This window comes from Meriones unguiculatus, chromosome 1 (genome assembly GCF_030254825.1).
Source record: "Meriones unguiculatus strain TT.TT164.6M chromosome 1, Bangor_MerUng_6.1, whole genome shotgun sequence".
Lineage (NCBI taxonomy): Eukaryota > Metazoa > Chordata > Mammalia > Rodentia > Muridae > Meriones > Meriones unguiculatus.
This window is the reverse complement of record NC_083349.1, coordinates 45,082,447-45,100,084: the sequence shown is the minus strand read 5'-3', so window position 1 is coordinate 45,100,084 and position 17,638 is coordinate 45,082,447. Positions and strand designations below refer to the sequence as shown.

The 17,638-nt window shown below is 45.6% G+C and overlaps 1 protein-coding gene across 2 annotated transcripts in view; it reads left to right on the top strand.

Annotated features, from left to right (window-relative positions):
* Positions 1 to 287: 287 nt before the first annotated feature.
* The window catches only part of Glis3 (GLIS family zinc finger 3), a 422,140-nt gene continuing 404,789 nt past the window's right edge, over positions 288 to 17,638 (top strand). Inside the window, exons 1-2 of one of the 2 annotated variants that reach the window (XM_021634256.2) lie at positions 288 to 919; positions 15,717 to 16,200. In XM_021634256.2, coding sequence (XP_021489931.1) covers positions 15,813 to 16,200 — 388 coding nt within the window. In that variant the 5' untranslated portion in view covers positions 288 to 919; positions 15,717 to 15,812. Of the gene's footprint in view, positions 920 to 15,716; positions 16,201 to 17,638 lie in introns of those variants that run through there. The other variant, XM_060388073.1, reaches the window with a different exon arrangement.

The following is a 17,638-nucleotide window of genomic DNA, read 5'->3' as shown; positions in this document are numbered from 1 at the left end:
GGAGTTCTATAGTTTGGAGCCTGTGTGCAAAGTCGAGAGAGAGAGAGAGAGAGAGAGAGAGAGAGAGAGAGAGAGAGAAAGAGAGAGAGAGAGAGAGAGAGACAGAGACAGAGAGAGAGAGAGAGAGAGAGAGGAGAGAGAGAGGAGAGAGAGAGAGGAGAGAGAGAGAAAGAGAGACAGAGACAGACTCTAGCTGGCCTGGTGACCAGGAGCCCGCCCCCATCCCTCCCCGCCCCCTCCGGCGCTCACACTCAGGAAGCAGCTGGCTGCGGGCCGGCCCTCGCGGCCGCACACACATCCACACTCCTCGCCGGGCAGCCTCTCTCCCGCCCTCTTCCCCCTTCCCCTCTCCCTGCAGCCGCGTCCCCACTGCGCCGCCCGGGCAGCCCAGAGCGCGGCGCGCAAGGGCACGGGAGCCAGGGGCCGCGCACCTCGGGGCCGCGGCGGGCCCGGGTCCAGGCTCGCACCGGCGCTCTCCAGCCGCGACCCAGCTCAGAGCAGCCGACATCCCGAGCCCGGCCCCCTCCACGCATCCCGCCCCCCTCGGCCCGGATCGAGGATGGGAACCCCGGGCCAGCCCCAAAGTCGCCACTCAACTTTGTAAAGACACGATTGGATTGCGTTGGTGCGGAGCGGGGACGGCGAGCTGATGCGGAGAGTCGGCCCGCTGCCCTGCCTCCTCCTCCTCCTCCCTGGGCCGTCGCAGCCTCGCGCGTGCACACACACCGCCCCCGGGCCTTTCCGCGCTCCGGCCGCGCGGACTTGGATGCGACTTTGCGTTTCCGAGGGAGGCAGAGCCCGCGTGGGGCGCCGAGGGGTTCGGTCCCCCCCACCCACTCGTCACCAGGGCTGTCACGCAAGGGCTGGCCCGGAGAAGGGACCCGCGCGCCCAGCTTTGTTGTGGAAATCCGGTTACCTGGTAAGTGGATGCCATAGGAACTTTGTTCCGCGGGCGAGAGACGGAGAGGGAAGGCGCTAGAGAGTGTGGGGGCGGACAGGCTCAGGGACGCAAAAACTCGGGATTAGGACTAGTTCGCACGCCGCCTTGGGGGCGTTTGCGAGGGTTTGAGGACACGGGCACCCCGACTGCCCAGACTCACAAGGTTTCCGCAGACCTAGGCACACCTTACTGCCCATCCAACCGGCTGTCAGTTGCCCAAGAGCGCCGAGCGTAGACAGAAAGGAAGGCAGCAAGGTGTGGAAGTTTCGTTTACGTGGGGGAGTCTCCGTGCCTTTTAATAGTAAACGCAGGTTCCCGGGGCTGCACAGAGCCACGCACGGAGCGCGCACCGCGGTGCCACTTAGGCCAAACTTTGGCGAAGTGGGGAGCGGTGGGGTGGCCCTGAGGTCTTCTGCTCAGAGTCGGGGGGCTGTCTCTCCGGCTCCCACGTGTTCGTGGAGCGCCACGAAAGCCGTTTTCCACTTCGGTGTCTCATCCAAGTTGGGGTGAGGGAGGTCCTCGGCTTTTCGGAGCTGTGCTGGGGGGACCCGCAGCCGCCGAGCTTTCCACGGTAACCTCCCACGTCACGAAATCTCAGACACCGACGCTCCCCGCCGGGTTCGTCACCTCGCGCTCACATTTTATTTTTTTTATTTAATGGGCCGGGACAAAATGTCACCGGTGTTTGGGAAGTGTCTCAGTCTCGAGGACTTTGTCCCGCTCCAAGGCTCCGGCCCCTATAAATGACCTTGTGTCTATTTTGAAGTCGGTCGGGACCAACTTTCTGGAAAGCGTGAGTGAGCCGTTGGCTCTCCTAGACACACACCTTGCCCCAAGCGACAGTTCCAAGTTACTCACTGGAGCTGACAAGTCACCCGGGGGACGAGGAACTCACCCAAGTGTCTGAAAACCTTGGCCCGGGCGGATTTGTCATCCTATGGATGATTCAAGTGGGTACCTGGAGGTAGACACTTAGGGCCAAGGGTTCGGCGGGGTCGCGCCCTTGGACCTGGTGTGGTGTGTTTTGGGAGGCGACAGCAGGACGTGCGACACCCTTGGGGGCGGGGAGGGCACTCGTCCCGCGGTCGGGACGGGGGCGCGGTGCAGACCCGTGGGCACCGGAGGGCAGCCCCGTAGCTCCCCGCGTCCCTCGGCTTCCTAGCTGGCGGCCGGCAGTGGCCTTTCTGCCCCTGACTTACTCAGTACGGGGTTGCACAACAGGAAGCCGGCACGAGTTTGTTTTGTTTTGTTGCGATCGCCCGCTCGCTGGCGGGCTGACACGCCGAGGGTGAGGGGCGGGGGCGGCCTGCGTTCCGCGAGCACCGCGAGGGCCATCCCCCAGCCTCCACCTCCGGACCCGCCCCTCGCTCACCTCCGTGGACCCCCCTGGGGGCAAAGGTGTGTGGGTGTGGTGGTGGGAGTTGTTGAAGACATCCCAGGGGGCCTGTCCGGTTACTGTCCCAGGCCTGTCTCGGCCCTCAGCCCTCCTGCCGCTTCTGGGTCCTCTGCTCGCTGTACCTGGCTTGGCTCTCTCGACACCCGCTGGGTTCCATAGGGTAGAGGGTAGGGGGTCACTTCCGGAATTCTCGGAAGCGGTGCCCTCGGGGACTGCACTCGAGCAATTGCAACCCTCTCTCTCCTGGAGAGGACACCCTCCCGATCCCGCAGAGCCTAGAGAATTGGGGGTGGTGATCTCAGGTGACCCTAGATAGTTGGTGAGGAAAGAGGAGTCAGACAGCACCCCCCTGTGGACCAGTTCCCTTTGGGTTAGGGGACCTGGAGTCCTCATCAGGAACTGTTAAAAGTCAGAGGGAACCTAGGCAGATCTAGACCCAGAGACTCCGTAGGTTTTCCCCAGGACCCCTGCCAAAATTAGGCATCCGGAAAAACCAGTGAGGGCTCACCACGGCCGCGGGAGAGCATTTCTTGGCCTGAAGGTGAGCTCAAGACAAATGCAAATTCTCTTCTGTCTGCTCCGAAGCTTTGATGAGTCACGATTTCTGCATTGGGAAGTAGCCAGGCTTGGTTCCCTAACTGTTGCCTTGCCCATTGGACTTAACTTCTTAGACTAAATCAGGAACTTAGGTTTATTGTAAAAATAATAATAATAAGGATTTGTAGTTCAAATCTTAAAGCTCCTTTTCCCCTTTCTCTCCCTCTTGCTTCCATTGAGACTACACAAAACAGGTGTAATAAGCAAAAGTTTGCAGAACAGTAACAGGGTAAGCCTGGAAACGTTGATGAGCTCTGAAGAGAGAACCTTGTGAGAGTGGGCACTGCTGACACTTAGTGACTTTTCTAGGATCTGCTACAGTTTTCTGCGAGACCAGCTCCAACCCACTCCCCTTTGAATTGAAGGAGGCATTAATTATTCCAGTTCTTACTGCTACTTTGTTCATTTCTTTCATGCCAGGGGCACTCGGCCCTTCTTGAGAGTGATTCATTCGTTCTCTGTGTTCTGGTGTGACTCCCTCTCCCCTTGCTTCCCTTGAGGTCAATTTGGGTAGAGTGGCCTTTTCCTCAATTCGTTGATTCTGCCAGTGTTTCCATCAGTTCTGCTGGCGATTTTACTAAAGTTCCTCTTCAGGTTAGCAGAGGTTGGATACCTAGGGTTGGATGGTTTGCTTGGGAGAAAGTGGTCCTTACTAAATAGGAAGCAACTCTCATGGGTGGACTCTGGAGTCTACCTAGCTGGTGGAATTTTTGCCTGCTCAAAAAAGAATGGGGTGAGTTAAATGAACGGAACGGGGATGTTTTGTAAAAAGCTCTGTCTTTATTTACGGGCAGAGGTGGTCTCTCACAGTTTCAGAAAACATCTCCTGTTCTTGCTTTTTCCTGCTAGTAAAGTAGGCCTGAGAACATTGTGTCTACACTGACCTGTCCTGTCGTAGTTACTGATCACTCAGGTGGGGATGTTTGTTTGTAATTTAGCCAGATTATAGGAGTTATTTTGAAGGAGCTGATCCAGGAAGAGGCACCAGAGCAAACTCTTATGCTTGGAGAAGTCATTTCCTGTGTTTCTGCAATTATTTTTCTATAGAGGAAGTTATATTATTTGTCATACAGGCTTAACCTTTTTATCTTTGCCTGGTTCATAAACTAATTCAGGACTGAAGAAAAAAAAAAGACACATAGGTAGTCTTTCTAATAAGGTACAGTTCTTATTGAAGAAGAAAGAAACAAAGTGAAGCTTTGAGGGGAGCTGAATTCAAAGATGCCCAGGTTTCAGGTTTTCCTAGTTATCCTCTGACTGTGGGCAGAGTTGACACAGAAGCCAACATTTCGTTAAGGTAGAACAAAGTATCTGTGTGGAAGAGCACACCTGTTACCTTCGTGAATAGGCCACACTGATGAACTAGCATCCTAGAGGGATCTCTCATAGGCCCGTCCAGGGGCTGCCTCCCTTTAAGGCAGCGTTTCTTAACCTGTGAGCTGCAGCCCCTGGGGTCGCATAGCAAATGCTTACATTGCGATTCATAACAGTGGTAAAAATCACACTTAGGAAGTAGCAATGAAATAATGTTGGGGGTTCACCGCAACGTGAGGCTCTGTATTGAAGGGTTGCAGCGTCACCTGTGTGTTTTACTGTGTTCTTGTATTGAGCCAAGTGTCTTCTGTAGTTGGAATAGGTCTAGTTTTGTTTGATCTGCACACAATTTTTTTTGTAGGTGAGAGGTTTTTTTTTTTTTTTTTTTTTTTTTTAAACCATTAAAGGAAATGGGAACAGTTTGGCGTAAAGTAGTTTGGGTATTATTTAATGCGAAGTGATAGAATTAAGGGATAAATACAGTTGAAACGGGTCATTTCTATGCTTGGTGGTAGTCTGGTACCTATGTGAGTAACACGGTCAGTGTGAGTCCAGGGAAAGTGGTGAGGTGTATGCATTGGTACCCTGGTATGAGGGCAGTCCACAGCAAACTTAGCCTGGTTCTAGTCCTGAACTGACTTAAAAATGTCCAACAGAATGTCAAGATGTAGGCAAGACTATTGTGTTTTTCTAGATGATGGGGTAGGATTTCCATGTCAATTTTTTTCTACTTAAAGAAAGGAAGAGAAATGAGAAGGAGTAAACTAGGAAATACAGCTATAATTAAACTGGATCTATATGTCACAGAGCATGGGACTCTTTTTTTGCATGGTCATATGTCACTTATACTATATTTATTCAGATAATAACTGATACAGGCCGACTACAATAATAATCTCACTTATGTTTTCTGTATCATATGAATAGCATAGGTAAGTAAGTATATACGTGGGTAAATGTAGTATTGAAATATAAGTATGATTCAGGTATAAAAAGAACACGATGACAATTTGTGTAAATACAAGGGCTCAGGGGATTTCACAAAACTCAGTGAAGTAGGAATTTAGACAGGGAAATGAAACACGGGCATGTAGCCACCATGGTAGGAATGTGAAACGAAAAATGTGTGTGGAGTAAAAGAGTTGACATTTGTTGGGTTCTTTTACGTCCTTGGCACTGTGCTAAGAATGTGACATGCGTTTTCTTGTTTATCACGCTGCAGTGTCATAGGCAGTGCCCAATAGCGTGAGTATTCCCGTTTGACAGATGAGAAACATGGGGACTGACATAGGATTGGGAAGGTGTAAGACGGGCTTGGAGAGCGAGTGCAAAGTGCCTTTAGGGGTGCTTCATTGGGTAAAACACTTGCCCTGCAGGGATGAGAACCATGCAGTGAATGGTCCCCAGCCTTCTCTGCATGAACCGAGTTCTACCCCTAGAACCTATGTCAACATGACAGACGTGGGGGTGTACCCTGCGGTACCAGCACTGAGGGGGCAGGGACAAGAGGATCCATGGAAATCACTGACCAGCCATTGCAGCGTGACTGGTGAGCTCCAGGCCAGGGAGGGACCTTTCAGGAAGGTGGCCTGCATTCCCGATGTTGAATGCAGGGGGGTCGTCAGTCATCTGCTTTCCATATGCAGATGTACCTCACCACTGAGTTCACCTGCATGCAGACAACACACACAGGCGTCCATACATACCCTGAGGAAAAAGAAAGGATGCTGGAAAACTCTGGAGGTTAGGTTTCAAGGCAGTGTGCCAGTCACGTCCTGTCCTAGGAACAAAGTTAGGAGGTTTGTGTGCAAGGTTTGGTTCTCAGAGACTCCACACAGCTGAGCTCAGGCATGCTAAAGATGAGGAAAGCAGTGGCCGTTCTTGTCTGCTCTGATCTCTAGGCCAAGAACACGAAAGGCTTGCACGCTCCTCCGGGGGCAGCGAGCCTCATGGCACCATAGATGGGCAGAGAGATAGGTTTGAGCACAAGCTCTGACCTTGTCCCAGGCACCTTGATAAAGTGACCAGTATTTCTGAATATCCGTGGTTTTTTTTTTTTTTTTTTTTAGAGCTCTGAGCCAGAGATTCCAAGTTTCGTTTCTAGGCCTGCTGAATACTGTACACAGAAAACCCAACGAGAGGCTGGGGCTGAGTAGGACGTCTTCTGTTTCTGTGTGTGAAGAAACAGATTAATGTTTTCCCAAGCTTTCCAGCATGACCAAGGAGGCTCCACTCCTGTCTGTAACTTGCCTGAGTCATTCATGAAGGTTTAAACACACACACACAAAAATTTTTTTTTAATAATAAATGTGTTGTCATGTTGGGTAAAGGGCCTAGTCATTGTTGTGAACATTCATACTTTTTCCCTGATGTCAGTGAACAGAATTAACTTGTATAAAACTTCTGTCTACCAGTGACTGAAAATATTTATACTGCTTCTTTAAAGCAGTGAAGGAGAGAAATCACTCAGGACATGGGTGACAAAATCTTTAGTAGGCTTGACTCTTGGGACTGCTGGATCAGTTTTACTTCTAGAATCTTCTGTAGGTAGCTGTGTCTTATCCTTTGGTGAGAATTGGGGGTTTTGGCTTTACAAATAGCCCATTCTGTGGACTGAGTGCCTAGGTTATGCAAACTAAATGACAAGGAACCCTCTTTCCATTTAGGCATAGTTCAATAGTTCACTTCCCGTGTCCCTTGTGTGAGGATGGCTTTTTTTTTTCTTTGCAAAACAAAACATAACAAAACAAAAACAAAAACATTCTCCAGCCAGTTTCACTGCTTTTCTGTTTTTTTTTTTTTTGAAGAAGCCTTTGTATCCCGAATGATGGCCATGTGGGACTCAGTCCCTCGGTGCAGGTAATTAATTCAGGGTGATGTCATGGGGGATGAATTCACTTTTTCCATTTCAGATTCCTCATCGCAGGATCTGATGGTTAACTCATATTAAGAACACATTTCAAGAGACTCCGTTCTCCAAAATTGAGCCGTATTAACTTAAAGCCAGTTGCATATTTTGGTTTTACTATCAGGGCGTGGCTTCATTTTTTGGGATAGGTATCTACACTCTGCGAACAGGAAGATCTGTAAACACTCAGTAATCAATCATTACTTAATTTGTGTGTGTGTGGGTGTTTTGTCTGCTTATATGTCTGTTCACCACAGGATGTTTTTGTTCGTTCATTTGTTTTGTTCTTATTCCTTGGATCTGAGTTACAGACAGGTGTGAGCTGCCATGTGGGTGCTAGGAACTGAACCTGGGTCCTTTGAGAAGCCACCAGTGTTCTTGACCTCTGTGCCATCTCTCTTTAAACCCCATTGTCAGTCGTTTAGATGCTGATTCTGTCAGTTGTTCAGTGCTTGCTTCAGCACAAATGATCAGTTGCTATCTGTTGAGACGTGATAGATTGCAGTAGTTGGAATGTAGCTTTGTATTATTTGACCTTAAAAAAAAATGAAGCTGAGGCTGAAGTGGCATATCTCTGTGAATTCAAGGCCAGCCTGGTCTACAAAACTAGTTTCAGGACAGCCAAGGCTACACAGAGAAACCCTGTCTCAAAAAACAAAAAAACAAAACAAAAAGAAAAAAAAATTAAAAAATATCAAAATTTCAGGCCTTTTCTCTATTTTACTCTATTTTGGTATTTCTTTTACTTTGATTGTTTAACTCTGGCTGTAACCACAGCCCCTGTTTGTAGGCGATTGAGTCAGCAGAGTTCAAATGGTTTTCTGAGACTAGGTTTTACTTCATTTTACCTACATGACCTTACCATAAAATACAGTGCTTATCTTATCCAAAACACACTATCTGCATACAGACACAGCATACTTGCGAAAACTCAAAATAGAACACTTAATGACTATTACTCTTTTTTTTATTTTGTTTTGAGACAGGGTTTCTCCGTGTAGCCTTGGCTATCTCTGGCTTTATAGGCCAAGCTGGCCTGGAATTCACAGAGATCTGCCTGCCTCTGCCTCCCCCGAGTGCTGAAATTACAGGCCTGTACCGCCGAGCCTGACTTGACTATGTCTCTTGATGTACTATGATAGCTGCAGTCTGTTCTATTTATTTTATTAAGAAAAGCCACTTTCCATGCAGAATAACCGATCTCACGGGTCATCAGTGGGTTGCAGCCCAGTTTGTTAAGCACTGCTTTAGAGTGACTGCTTCGGTGGGTGTGGGCCTGGGAACTCGGCGCATTCCCACCTAGGCTGGGCCGGTTTATGACTACTTTCTGAACTACTTGCTTGTGCTGGAATTTTTCTTTTTTTTTTTAGGTTTTAAATTCATTCTAATATTTTATGATGATGGTTATTTTTTGGACTGACCATTCTTTGTAAGGGCACAGCCTTCTAGACCTTTCTGTGTTCGTTGTTGAGTTAATGACTGAGGCAAAGTAATGATACCCTTTTCAGGAACGATTGCCACAATCGTCGATGAGGTGAGTGGGAGGCTGGGAGAGCCCTCTAGACACACTCAGGTGTGGAAAATGCATTCCGGGGGGAGGGACATCATCTAGCTTCACTGTTGTTTTCCGGTACAAAATTCAAATATTCTACTGGCCCTCCGGTCTGGATTCATTGTCACTGTCATCACAACCACTGTGTGGATCTTCAACACTCTGCTTCAGACTCTCAGAATAACTAGGATGGATTCCTGAACTCAGTGGCCAATCCCCAGGTCTCTTCTTCCCTCATGCTGTACGACACATATTGTGAACTTCATCGCTTCAGACTTAAATTTAAAAGACCCTGCCAGTTGTCTGCTCCGTATGCTTAAGAAAAATTACCTTCATTTTAGAGACAGTTTTGATTTCAAAATTTAGACTAGTTACAATGTATTGATCATGACTTAGCTGGGTCTACCGATGCCTCAAAGGCAGAGTTCTTGTTGAGAGGGTCCCTGATGCAGGTTATAGTTTCTTTTGAGAGTGGTCTTCGGAAGACTTGCTGGAATGCCTGCTGGGAACACAGCTTTGTCTTATTAATTGGTGTTAAAGCGAGCTCCCTCTGATTTTATCTTACCGGTGATTGTATTGTTTGAGTGACATCGGTACATACTAATGTTCAGAATAAATGTGGTGTAATGCCTGAACAGAACACCAACAGCACAGGCTCTAAGAGCAACAATCAATAAATGGGACCTCATGAAACTGAAAAGTTTCTGTAAAGCAAAGGATATCGTCATCAAAACAAAACGACTGCCGACAGATTGGGAAAAAAATCTTCACTAACCCTTTATCTGACAGAGGACTAATATCCAGTATATACAAAGAACTAAAGAATCTGAAAAGCAGCAATCCAAGTAATCCAATTAAAAAATGGGGAACAGAGCTAAACAGAGAATTCTCGACAGAGGAATATCGAATGGCAGAAAAACACTTAAAGAAATGCTCATCCTCATTAGCCATCAGGGAAATGCAAATCAAAACGACCCTGAGATCTCACCTTACACCCATCAGAATGGCCAAGATGAAAAACTCAAGCGATAACACATGCTGGAGAGGTTGTGGAGAAAGGGGAACCCTCTTCCACTGCTGGTGGGAATGTAAACTGGTACAACCACTCTGGAAAGCTATCTGGCACTTTCTAAGACAAATAGGAATAGTGCTTCCTCCAGACCCAGCTATACCACTGCTAGGTATATACCCAAAGTTTGTTCAAGTACACAAAAAGGACACTTGCTCAACCATGTTTATAGCAGCTCTATTTGTAATAGCCAGAACCTGGAAACAACCCAGATGTCCATCAACGGTGGAATGGGTACAGAAATTATGGTATTTTTATACAATGGAATACTACTCAGGAATCAAAAAGGAGGAAATCATGAAATTTGCAGGCAAATGGTGGGATCTAGAAAAGATCATTCTGAGTGAAATATCCCAGAAGGAGAAAGACAAACATGGGATATACTCACTTATATAGACCTATAAGATATGATAAACATAATGAAATCTATACATCTAAAAAAGATAATCAATTGAGCGGACATGGGGTAAGATGATCAATCCTCGTTTAGAAAGACAGATGGGATGTGCATTAATGTATGACAGGAGTCTACTGAGCGCATCTGAAAGATTCTAACTAGCAGTGTTTTCAAAGCAAAGACTCATGACCAAACCTTTGGCAGAGTACAGGGAATCATAAGAAAGAAGGGGAGTTAGTCTGATGGGGAAAGGATAGGAGCTTCACAAGGACCAAATATATCTGGGCACAGGGTCTTTTCTGAGACTGATATTCAACCAAGGACCATGTATGGATATAACCTAGAACCTCCACTCAGATGTAGCCTGTGGTTTCCCAAAGTGAGGGGAACAAGGACTATTTCTAACAGGAACTCAATGACTGGCTCTTTGGTCTCCCCACCCCCGAAGGGAGGAGCAGTCCTGTTAGGCCACAGAGGAGGGCTTTGCAGCCAGTCCTGAAGATACCTGATAAAACAGGATCAGATGAATGGGGAGGAGGTCCCCCCTATCAGTGGACTTGGAAAGGGGCACGGTGGAGATGAGGGAGGGAGGGAGGGACTGGGAGGGAATGAGGGATCGGGACATGGCTGGGATACAGAGTTAATAAAATGTAACTGATAAAAAAAAAGAAAAATTCAACTGTAAAAAAAAATGTGGTGTAATGCCCCTACAGTGTTCATCAGGCCTTGAGAACACTTGAGCAAAAAGCTCTACACATGCGCTACAGCTCAAATCTGAGTTAGCTTTCTTTCTGTGTAACTTCTGTGGCTTTGTGGGTTTCATTGCATACAGTTATGAATCCATGCAGACAGTCAACCATGCCTTACTGTGGATCTGTTCATCACAATATGGGATCTTCTAGTTTTGGTCTAGAGAAACTATGCTGTCCACATCCGATACATTTTTTTCCCATAATATCCTCCAGCGTCATGGACTCATGTTTGCACTTTCCTCTTGTTGAAATTGCAGACAAGAATCACTCTGATTTATTGGTGACATCTAATATAGCTGTGTTTATATTGTTGCCAATAAAATGACTTACATGATTGGTTTTTGTTTATACAATCTTTACTGAGGAGTCAGTCACCTGTGTTAGAACAAGGTACATTCTGCTTATTAAAATGAACTCTTGGGATATAAGAACATTCAGCTCTATCTGTCCTTGATTAAATTGCACAATGTGCTTCACACTGCAGCCGTGCATGAGAATACCTTATATTATCCATCGATAGCGTTTTCATTTCCATATTCTTCTGGCTACAGAAGCTGTAACAGGAGAAGCCCAGGAGAATAGCAGGGCCTATTAAACGTTGAAGGCGGTGAAGTTGAAATGACAGAGCTTAATGCAACTATGCAATCATTAACCCAAAAGGGAAGGTGAAAACAGTAACATGTTATAGATGGCTTCAACAGATACAGGCATGCACTTGCACGCGCACATGCGCAACGCACACAGGCACACACAAAACACATGAGCGTACACATGCATACATGTGCATGGGTGAAGAACATACCATAAATGTGAACACACATGTACTTATGTCAATATGCACATGCACATATGTCAATATGATCATAGTCAGGGTCAGTTCGGTGGTATAATGTTTTGTGCTTCATCAACAGGGTTTCTTTTTTGTGTATGTGTGCAGGTTAAGAAATGCTTTTGTCATAAGGAACGGAAAATATAACAAAGGCTAAATCTAGCCTACGGAAATGAAATGATGTATGAAAATTAATAATTAACTGGCTCATCAGATGAATTATGACTGTAGATGAGTCTATTAATGATATTTACTAGGAAAGGGCCTTTGGCTGTAAATAGGCATTATGGAGCTCGTTTCTGGAGTTTTCTTGAATAGACGAGTAAACATTATTTTCATTTGTTTAATCTCTCTCAATCCACAAGGAGCAGTGCGTAGAGTGTGGGACAAAGGTGGAGTCATGATTTTATATTTTGATCAAAGTTGATGCTTTTTCAGAAAACGAGTGGCATTATTAAATGGTTTTCTACCTTAGTTTCCTTAGAGGTTAAGTCATTTCCTCTCTGACCTGAATTACAGGAGTGTGTTTTAAGAGTTTGAAAGTGGTCAAAAGGAAAGATTTAGCAACTCATTAGCAGACTGAACATTTTCGTTGTGAGAACCAATAGAGTATAAAAATCTAAATATAGCAAAATGTCAGATATGAAACACCTGAAATTTTCATTTCTGCATGCTCATTGCCTTTTGCTTTAAAAATTATTCATCCTTTTTTTTTTTTTCTTGATAGTCTTGAGGAGAGTATTTGGGCATAAGAGAGGACTGGAAGCTTTGAAAGTTTTTAGATAAAAAGAGGGACCTGGAGAGATAGCTCAGAGATTAAGAACACTGGCTGCTCTTCCAGGGGACCCAGGTTCAGTTCCCAGCACCCAGTTTCAGGGGATCCGACACCGTCTTTGGGGCTCTGTGGGTAGCAGACACATGGCGCAAATACAGCACAAACACGTATGAAATGTAAACATGTCCTGATGAAAGGGGTTCTTTCAGTGGAATTTTCCAGATTAAGTTTAGGATACTACTTGCTGTGATTTCATCGTAGAAGAATATCCATTTCATGCTGTGTGCTGTTTTTCCTGCTCGTGCTGTCTGTGCTTAGCGTTGGAAGAGGCTGTCTCACCCAGCCCTGTTTCCTCCCCCCACTGTTCCTTCCCTTCCGAGATCCCGTTGTTGCTTTAATTGTGCTGGCGGAGAGTGCCACTGTTTTTGCTTCTGTGTCTACACATGTCCTCCAGATTTAATTGATGAAGAAACGGGTTCTACATATTAATTTGTTACGATAGTAAATGAGTTTTTAAAACATTACTCATCTAGAGTATTAGGGAAGAGAACACCAAGAGACCACAGTGATAATATTTGTCGTACTCAGGCTTTTATGGATGGAAAACTGTCATTTCAGGGAGCTTGTGACTTAGGGCTAGGTCTTAACGTCTTGACTTCTTGTGTGTTCCTCACTGATGCTTGAGCACTAGTCTTTCCTAAAGTCAAGTGGGCTTGAGATGATATTGTGGTCAATGGCTTAGTGCAGAAGCATATGAAACATTACGCTATGAATAAACAATTGGTTTCTATGTATTGGTATCTAATACTTGAAAATCTGTTGACATAATTCATGTCAAAACTAGAATTTTAGGCATATTTTCCCATGAAGCTGCTGCTTTTTTTTCCTTTTCATCTTATGTGTTATTTTCCTCATGCAGTGTTTTTCTTCTTTCATTTCATGGGTGGTTTTGCTTAACTTAGATGCTGCTCTATTTTTTTGGTGGCTTCTTTCTCAGTTATAAAATTTAAGTACATTTTGTCATTTTTTCTTTAAGCCTAAGGCTGTTTGAAACAGGAATGCACTTTATGAAAAAAAGCAAAATAAATATTCACGTTAGACACACAGGTGAGGACCTGATGATTAATTATGTTCTTAGCTCTTTGAATTCCCATCCTGTAGAGTCACCTTCCTAATGACCAAGCCTAATGCTGGAATACTTAGTGATTATTTTTTGATACAGACTTTGATGAGAACTGCTTCTATGTGATGCAGGGGAAAAAAACTGACTCTTATGAAAAAACAAAACAAACAAACCAGTAATGACGAGTCAGCAAATCTGCACACACTTCCCACTTGGACATGATTTAAGTGACTCCAGTCATTTTGGACCATTCTTCATTTTTAAAAATTTGCGAATATGGCGTATTTATTTACTGTTTTTATTTTTGGTGGATACAGAATAAATGCTTTCTACGGAAGTTTAGAGTGCTCAGAAACCACTGTTTTACGAATAAGTGGAGATTGGAGAATGATTTTTGATTCTTGCTCAAGATTAACCAATCAGTGGATGAAGATCGTGCCTGGGAATTAGCTACAGCTCCACGCACACACAGCAGACCACGTGTGAGGAGTTTTCCGCTGTCAAAGAAAACCAGACTTTTAGAACCAGCTCAATAGCAGACTCCACTCTTACTGTTTCGTAAATGAGCCTAAGTCATGCACCTTTGGAGCCGTTGGACTTGTCTGTGAGACTTGTAATGGTGAGGAAGTAGGGGTGATAGCGTCTCTCAGGACTGGCAAAGCTAAATGTCATCACAGGGCGGCATTCTCCGTAAAGGAGATAAAGATTAGATGCTAAATTTTATGTCTGAATTGCACGCAAAGCACCCCAGCATAGGCACACATGGTGAGTTTTACGGAAAGCACAGTGACCGTTTAAAGTTTTTTTTTTTTTTTAACTTTCTAAACTGTCGAAAGAAACAATTTCCTTGAAAACATGTTCTTTTCTTGCTAGCCTTCTCATGATGATTGATGGAGTCACTTCTTTTGGAGTTGAGGTGAAAATATTTATTCAGGCCCTCAAGTGGATCATTAGGAAACAGTTCCAAGGCTCATCATATGGAGGGTGTGTAGATGCCCCTGCAGTAGTCTTAGTCTTCATTTCCCGTGCTTGTTCCGCCATGGCTGCTTCCCAGGACTGGCTTCTCTCTATTGAGGACGGATTGTGGGTGTTGCAGACATTTTCAGTCGAGGTACCACTGTGACACTTGGCCACCTGCTGATGCCACCCCGGAGAAGGAGCAGATGTTAGAGCGAAGAGCCTTCCTTAGTGGTTAGAACTAGGGAGCGTTGGTAGAGAACAGTGTTCTGTGCATATATTTCGGTACATAGATTTCTGCTCCCCTGGAAGCCCCCCAACAGTAGGTCTTACTGTGAACATACCAAGCACCCCACCTTTAAGAGTTCCTATTCTCCTGTGCTTTCTATGAGGTATTGTTTGTAACGGTCGCCCTTTCCAAGACCCTCGTTTGGAAGGTGGAGAGTTATGGCATTGCCTCTGCTTCTGTCCGGACCCGTAACTCAGGATCAGTAAGGATCTAAGGTCCTGATGTTGCTGTAGCAAATATTTAAATATAAGGATTTGTGAAAATTAATATTCTCATGCCTAGAGTTTTGATCTTTTGCAAATCGTGGCACTATGGAAATATTCCTCCCAGAATCAACATGGCGTTGGCTTTTACATGTGTTTACTGGGCACTTCAAAAATTTGGTCTCACAGCTCAGAGAGGCTGCTGTTCTGAGTTTCCAGAGACACACTGTTGGGAAAGCGAAGTGTGTGGACAGATCCTTTGGGGACAGAGTAGGTTTTCTTTTGCAGTCATTCCTCAGTAGTCTGGAGATTGCTGCTGGGAGCACCACATTGAGAAGGGCGCAGTGGCAAACAGAACAATGCAGTGGTCCATAATCCATGCCTCCCATGGATGCAGGAGTGAAGTGTCCTTGCCAAGGAGCTGTTTGTTTTATGATCATGTTCTATGAAAGACGATAGTTTGCCAGCTGTTTCTGTTTTTGTTTGTTTGGTTTTTGTTTTTGTTTTGGTCCTGGTAGGAGTGCTATATAAGTTGAAAAATAACTGTCTTTTACCTTCAGTTTCACCTTTTTCCAATGCCTATGTTGATTTTTTTTTTGTTTTTGTTTTAAACAGACTTCCCACCTATCCCATGGCTAAGTTACCTGACTTGCCTTGAAGGACTCGACAGTGCCACTGGACCTAGATGAGCGTGGCCTCCGGGCTTTCAGAATGAGTGGACGGTCATGTGGCATGAATCTCCACCGCACAGCAAGAACCCCACAGGGGCCCGGGCTACTCACCGGTCAGCCTATTCCTCCCATCAGAGCCCACTCGGCCACTCCCGGCCCCTCCTCCTGTGCCAGCACACCGAGTCCCTCTACTGGAAATCTCGCTAACAGCCTTCAGCTCAAGATGTCCTCCGGAGCAGGGATGGCTCCTCAGAGCAACATGGCCGCAAGCCCCATCCACCTGCCTGCCCTGAGCCCCAGGAGACAGTTACTCGCCAATGGGAAGCCTCAGTTTCAGGTCACTCAGGCCGGTGGCATGGCAGCATCACTTACTGTAAAGCCCAAGCAACAAGAATTTGGAGACCCCTTTTCTCCAAATCCTGAGAAAGGTAGGATTGTCATTTGGGAATCTCATAAAAGTGGGAATGTTTCATCAGCCCCGTGTCGGTTCACTGCCAGCGAGTCCTGTAGAAAATACATGTTTCAAGGTTAGAGTCAAGGTTCATGCTCTCACCCTTGGTAAGGGGCTGGGTGTACACTTCTCTGTGTGTGTAAATGCTAGGTACACGTGTGTGACACCTCGGAGAGGAAGGTAAAGCAGATCAGCTTAAAGGGGAAATAGGGAGGGGAGGCGATGAAGGGGGCAGGAGCGAGGGGAAACAGCGTGTCTTCCTCTTCCAGGTGGTGGCTCCGCATTGCCTAATGGGGGAGGTGGGGTGGCGTCCACAGGCAGTGGAGGGCAGGGCCTAGCCAGAATTAATGCTGTTTGTAAAAAAGTACTAGTAGAAAAGCTGTGCTTAGAAGGAAAGGGCTAAAAGGGAGAGCTTTGAAGAACCAGTGAAATGAGGAGCCAGCAAATACAAATAAGGAAATGAGGAGTGAGATCAGGAGGGATCCAGACAGGAATAATGCACACCTGTTCGGTCTCCTCGTACTGGGGATTGAAACCATGGGCCTATAGTGACATGCTAGAAAACTGCTCTGCCAAGCAGCCCTGTCCCCGACAGGAATAACAAACATGTATTTGAAATTGGTGAGGGACTAGAGAACTTGGTTAATTTGAAATACAGCATGTGCTTTGAATCCAGTAGCGAATGGATTACCATATATTTCAGATTACAGAGTAGTTGTTGAGGACTGACAAAGTAATGGAGTGACATGCTTTCTCTAGCAACTGGTGTGGCCTTAATGGATTTACATTACAGATGATATGTGCGTTTAGTCGAAGAAGAAAAAAGAACCTGTATACTACCCACGTAACTACAGCTTTTTATGTAAAAGAGCATTCTGTATATTCCTGAAGGTACTTTATCATTTACTATTAAATGTTTGTATTAAATGCGTTTATACAGCCCAGTAGAGTAACTAGCAGGCTTCTGAATGGCCACTAATCCTGTTAATTAAGGTGAATAGTGATTTATAGCAGACATGTAGCAAAAGACTCATTTTTTTCTCAGTGTCTGTTTATTCCAGTGTGTGGAGTGTTTGACATAAATGAAGAGATGAACAGTAAACATACATGTAGCTTTTATATTTTTTCTACTTTTTTCTTAATTATTTATATTTAGTCTTAAGTTCTGCTTGGAGTCATTTGCTTTCCTTAGAGGTTACTGGTGTTTAAGTTCAGGTCAAGTTTCCCTGGGAATCTTCTCTAGAACAGTCTGTCACTGTGCCTATGAGATAGAGGACTGAGCTGCTTCCTACCAAACTCCATTGTTTGGTGATAGAGGCATTGTGCCCCTGCCCAACTCATCTTGACTAGTGAACTGTAGCTTGCTTTTAGAGGAACTTACGTCCACGTGACTGACGGTGGTTATGGAGATGATA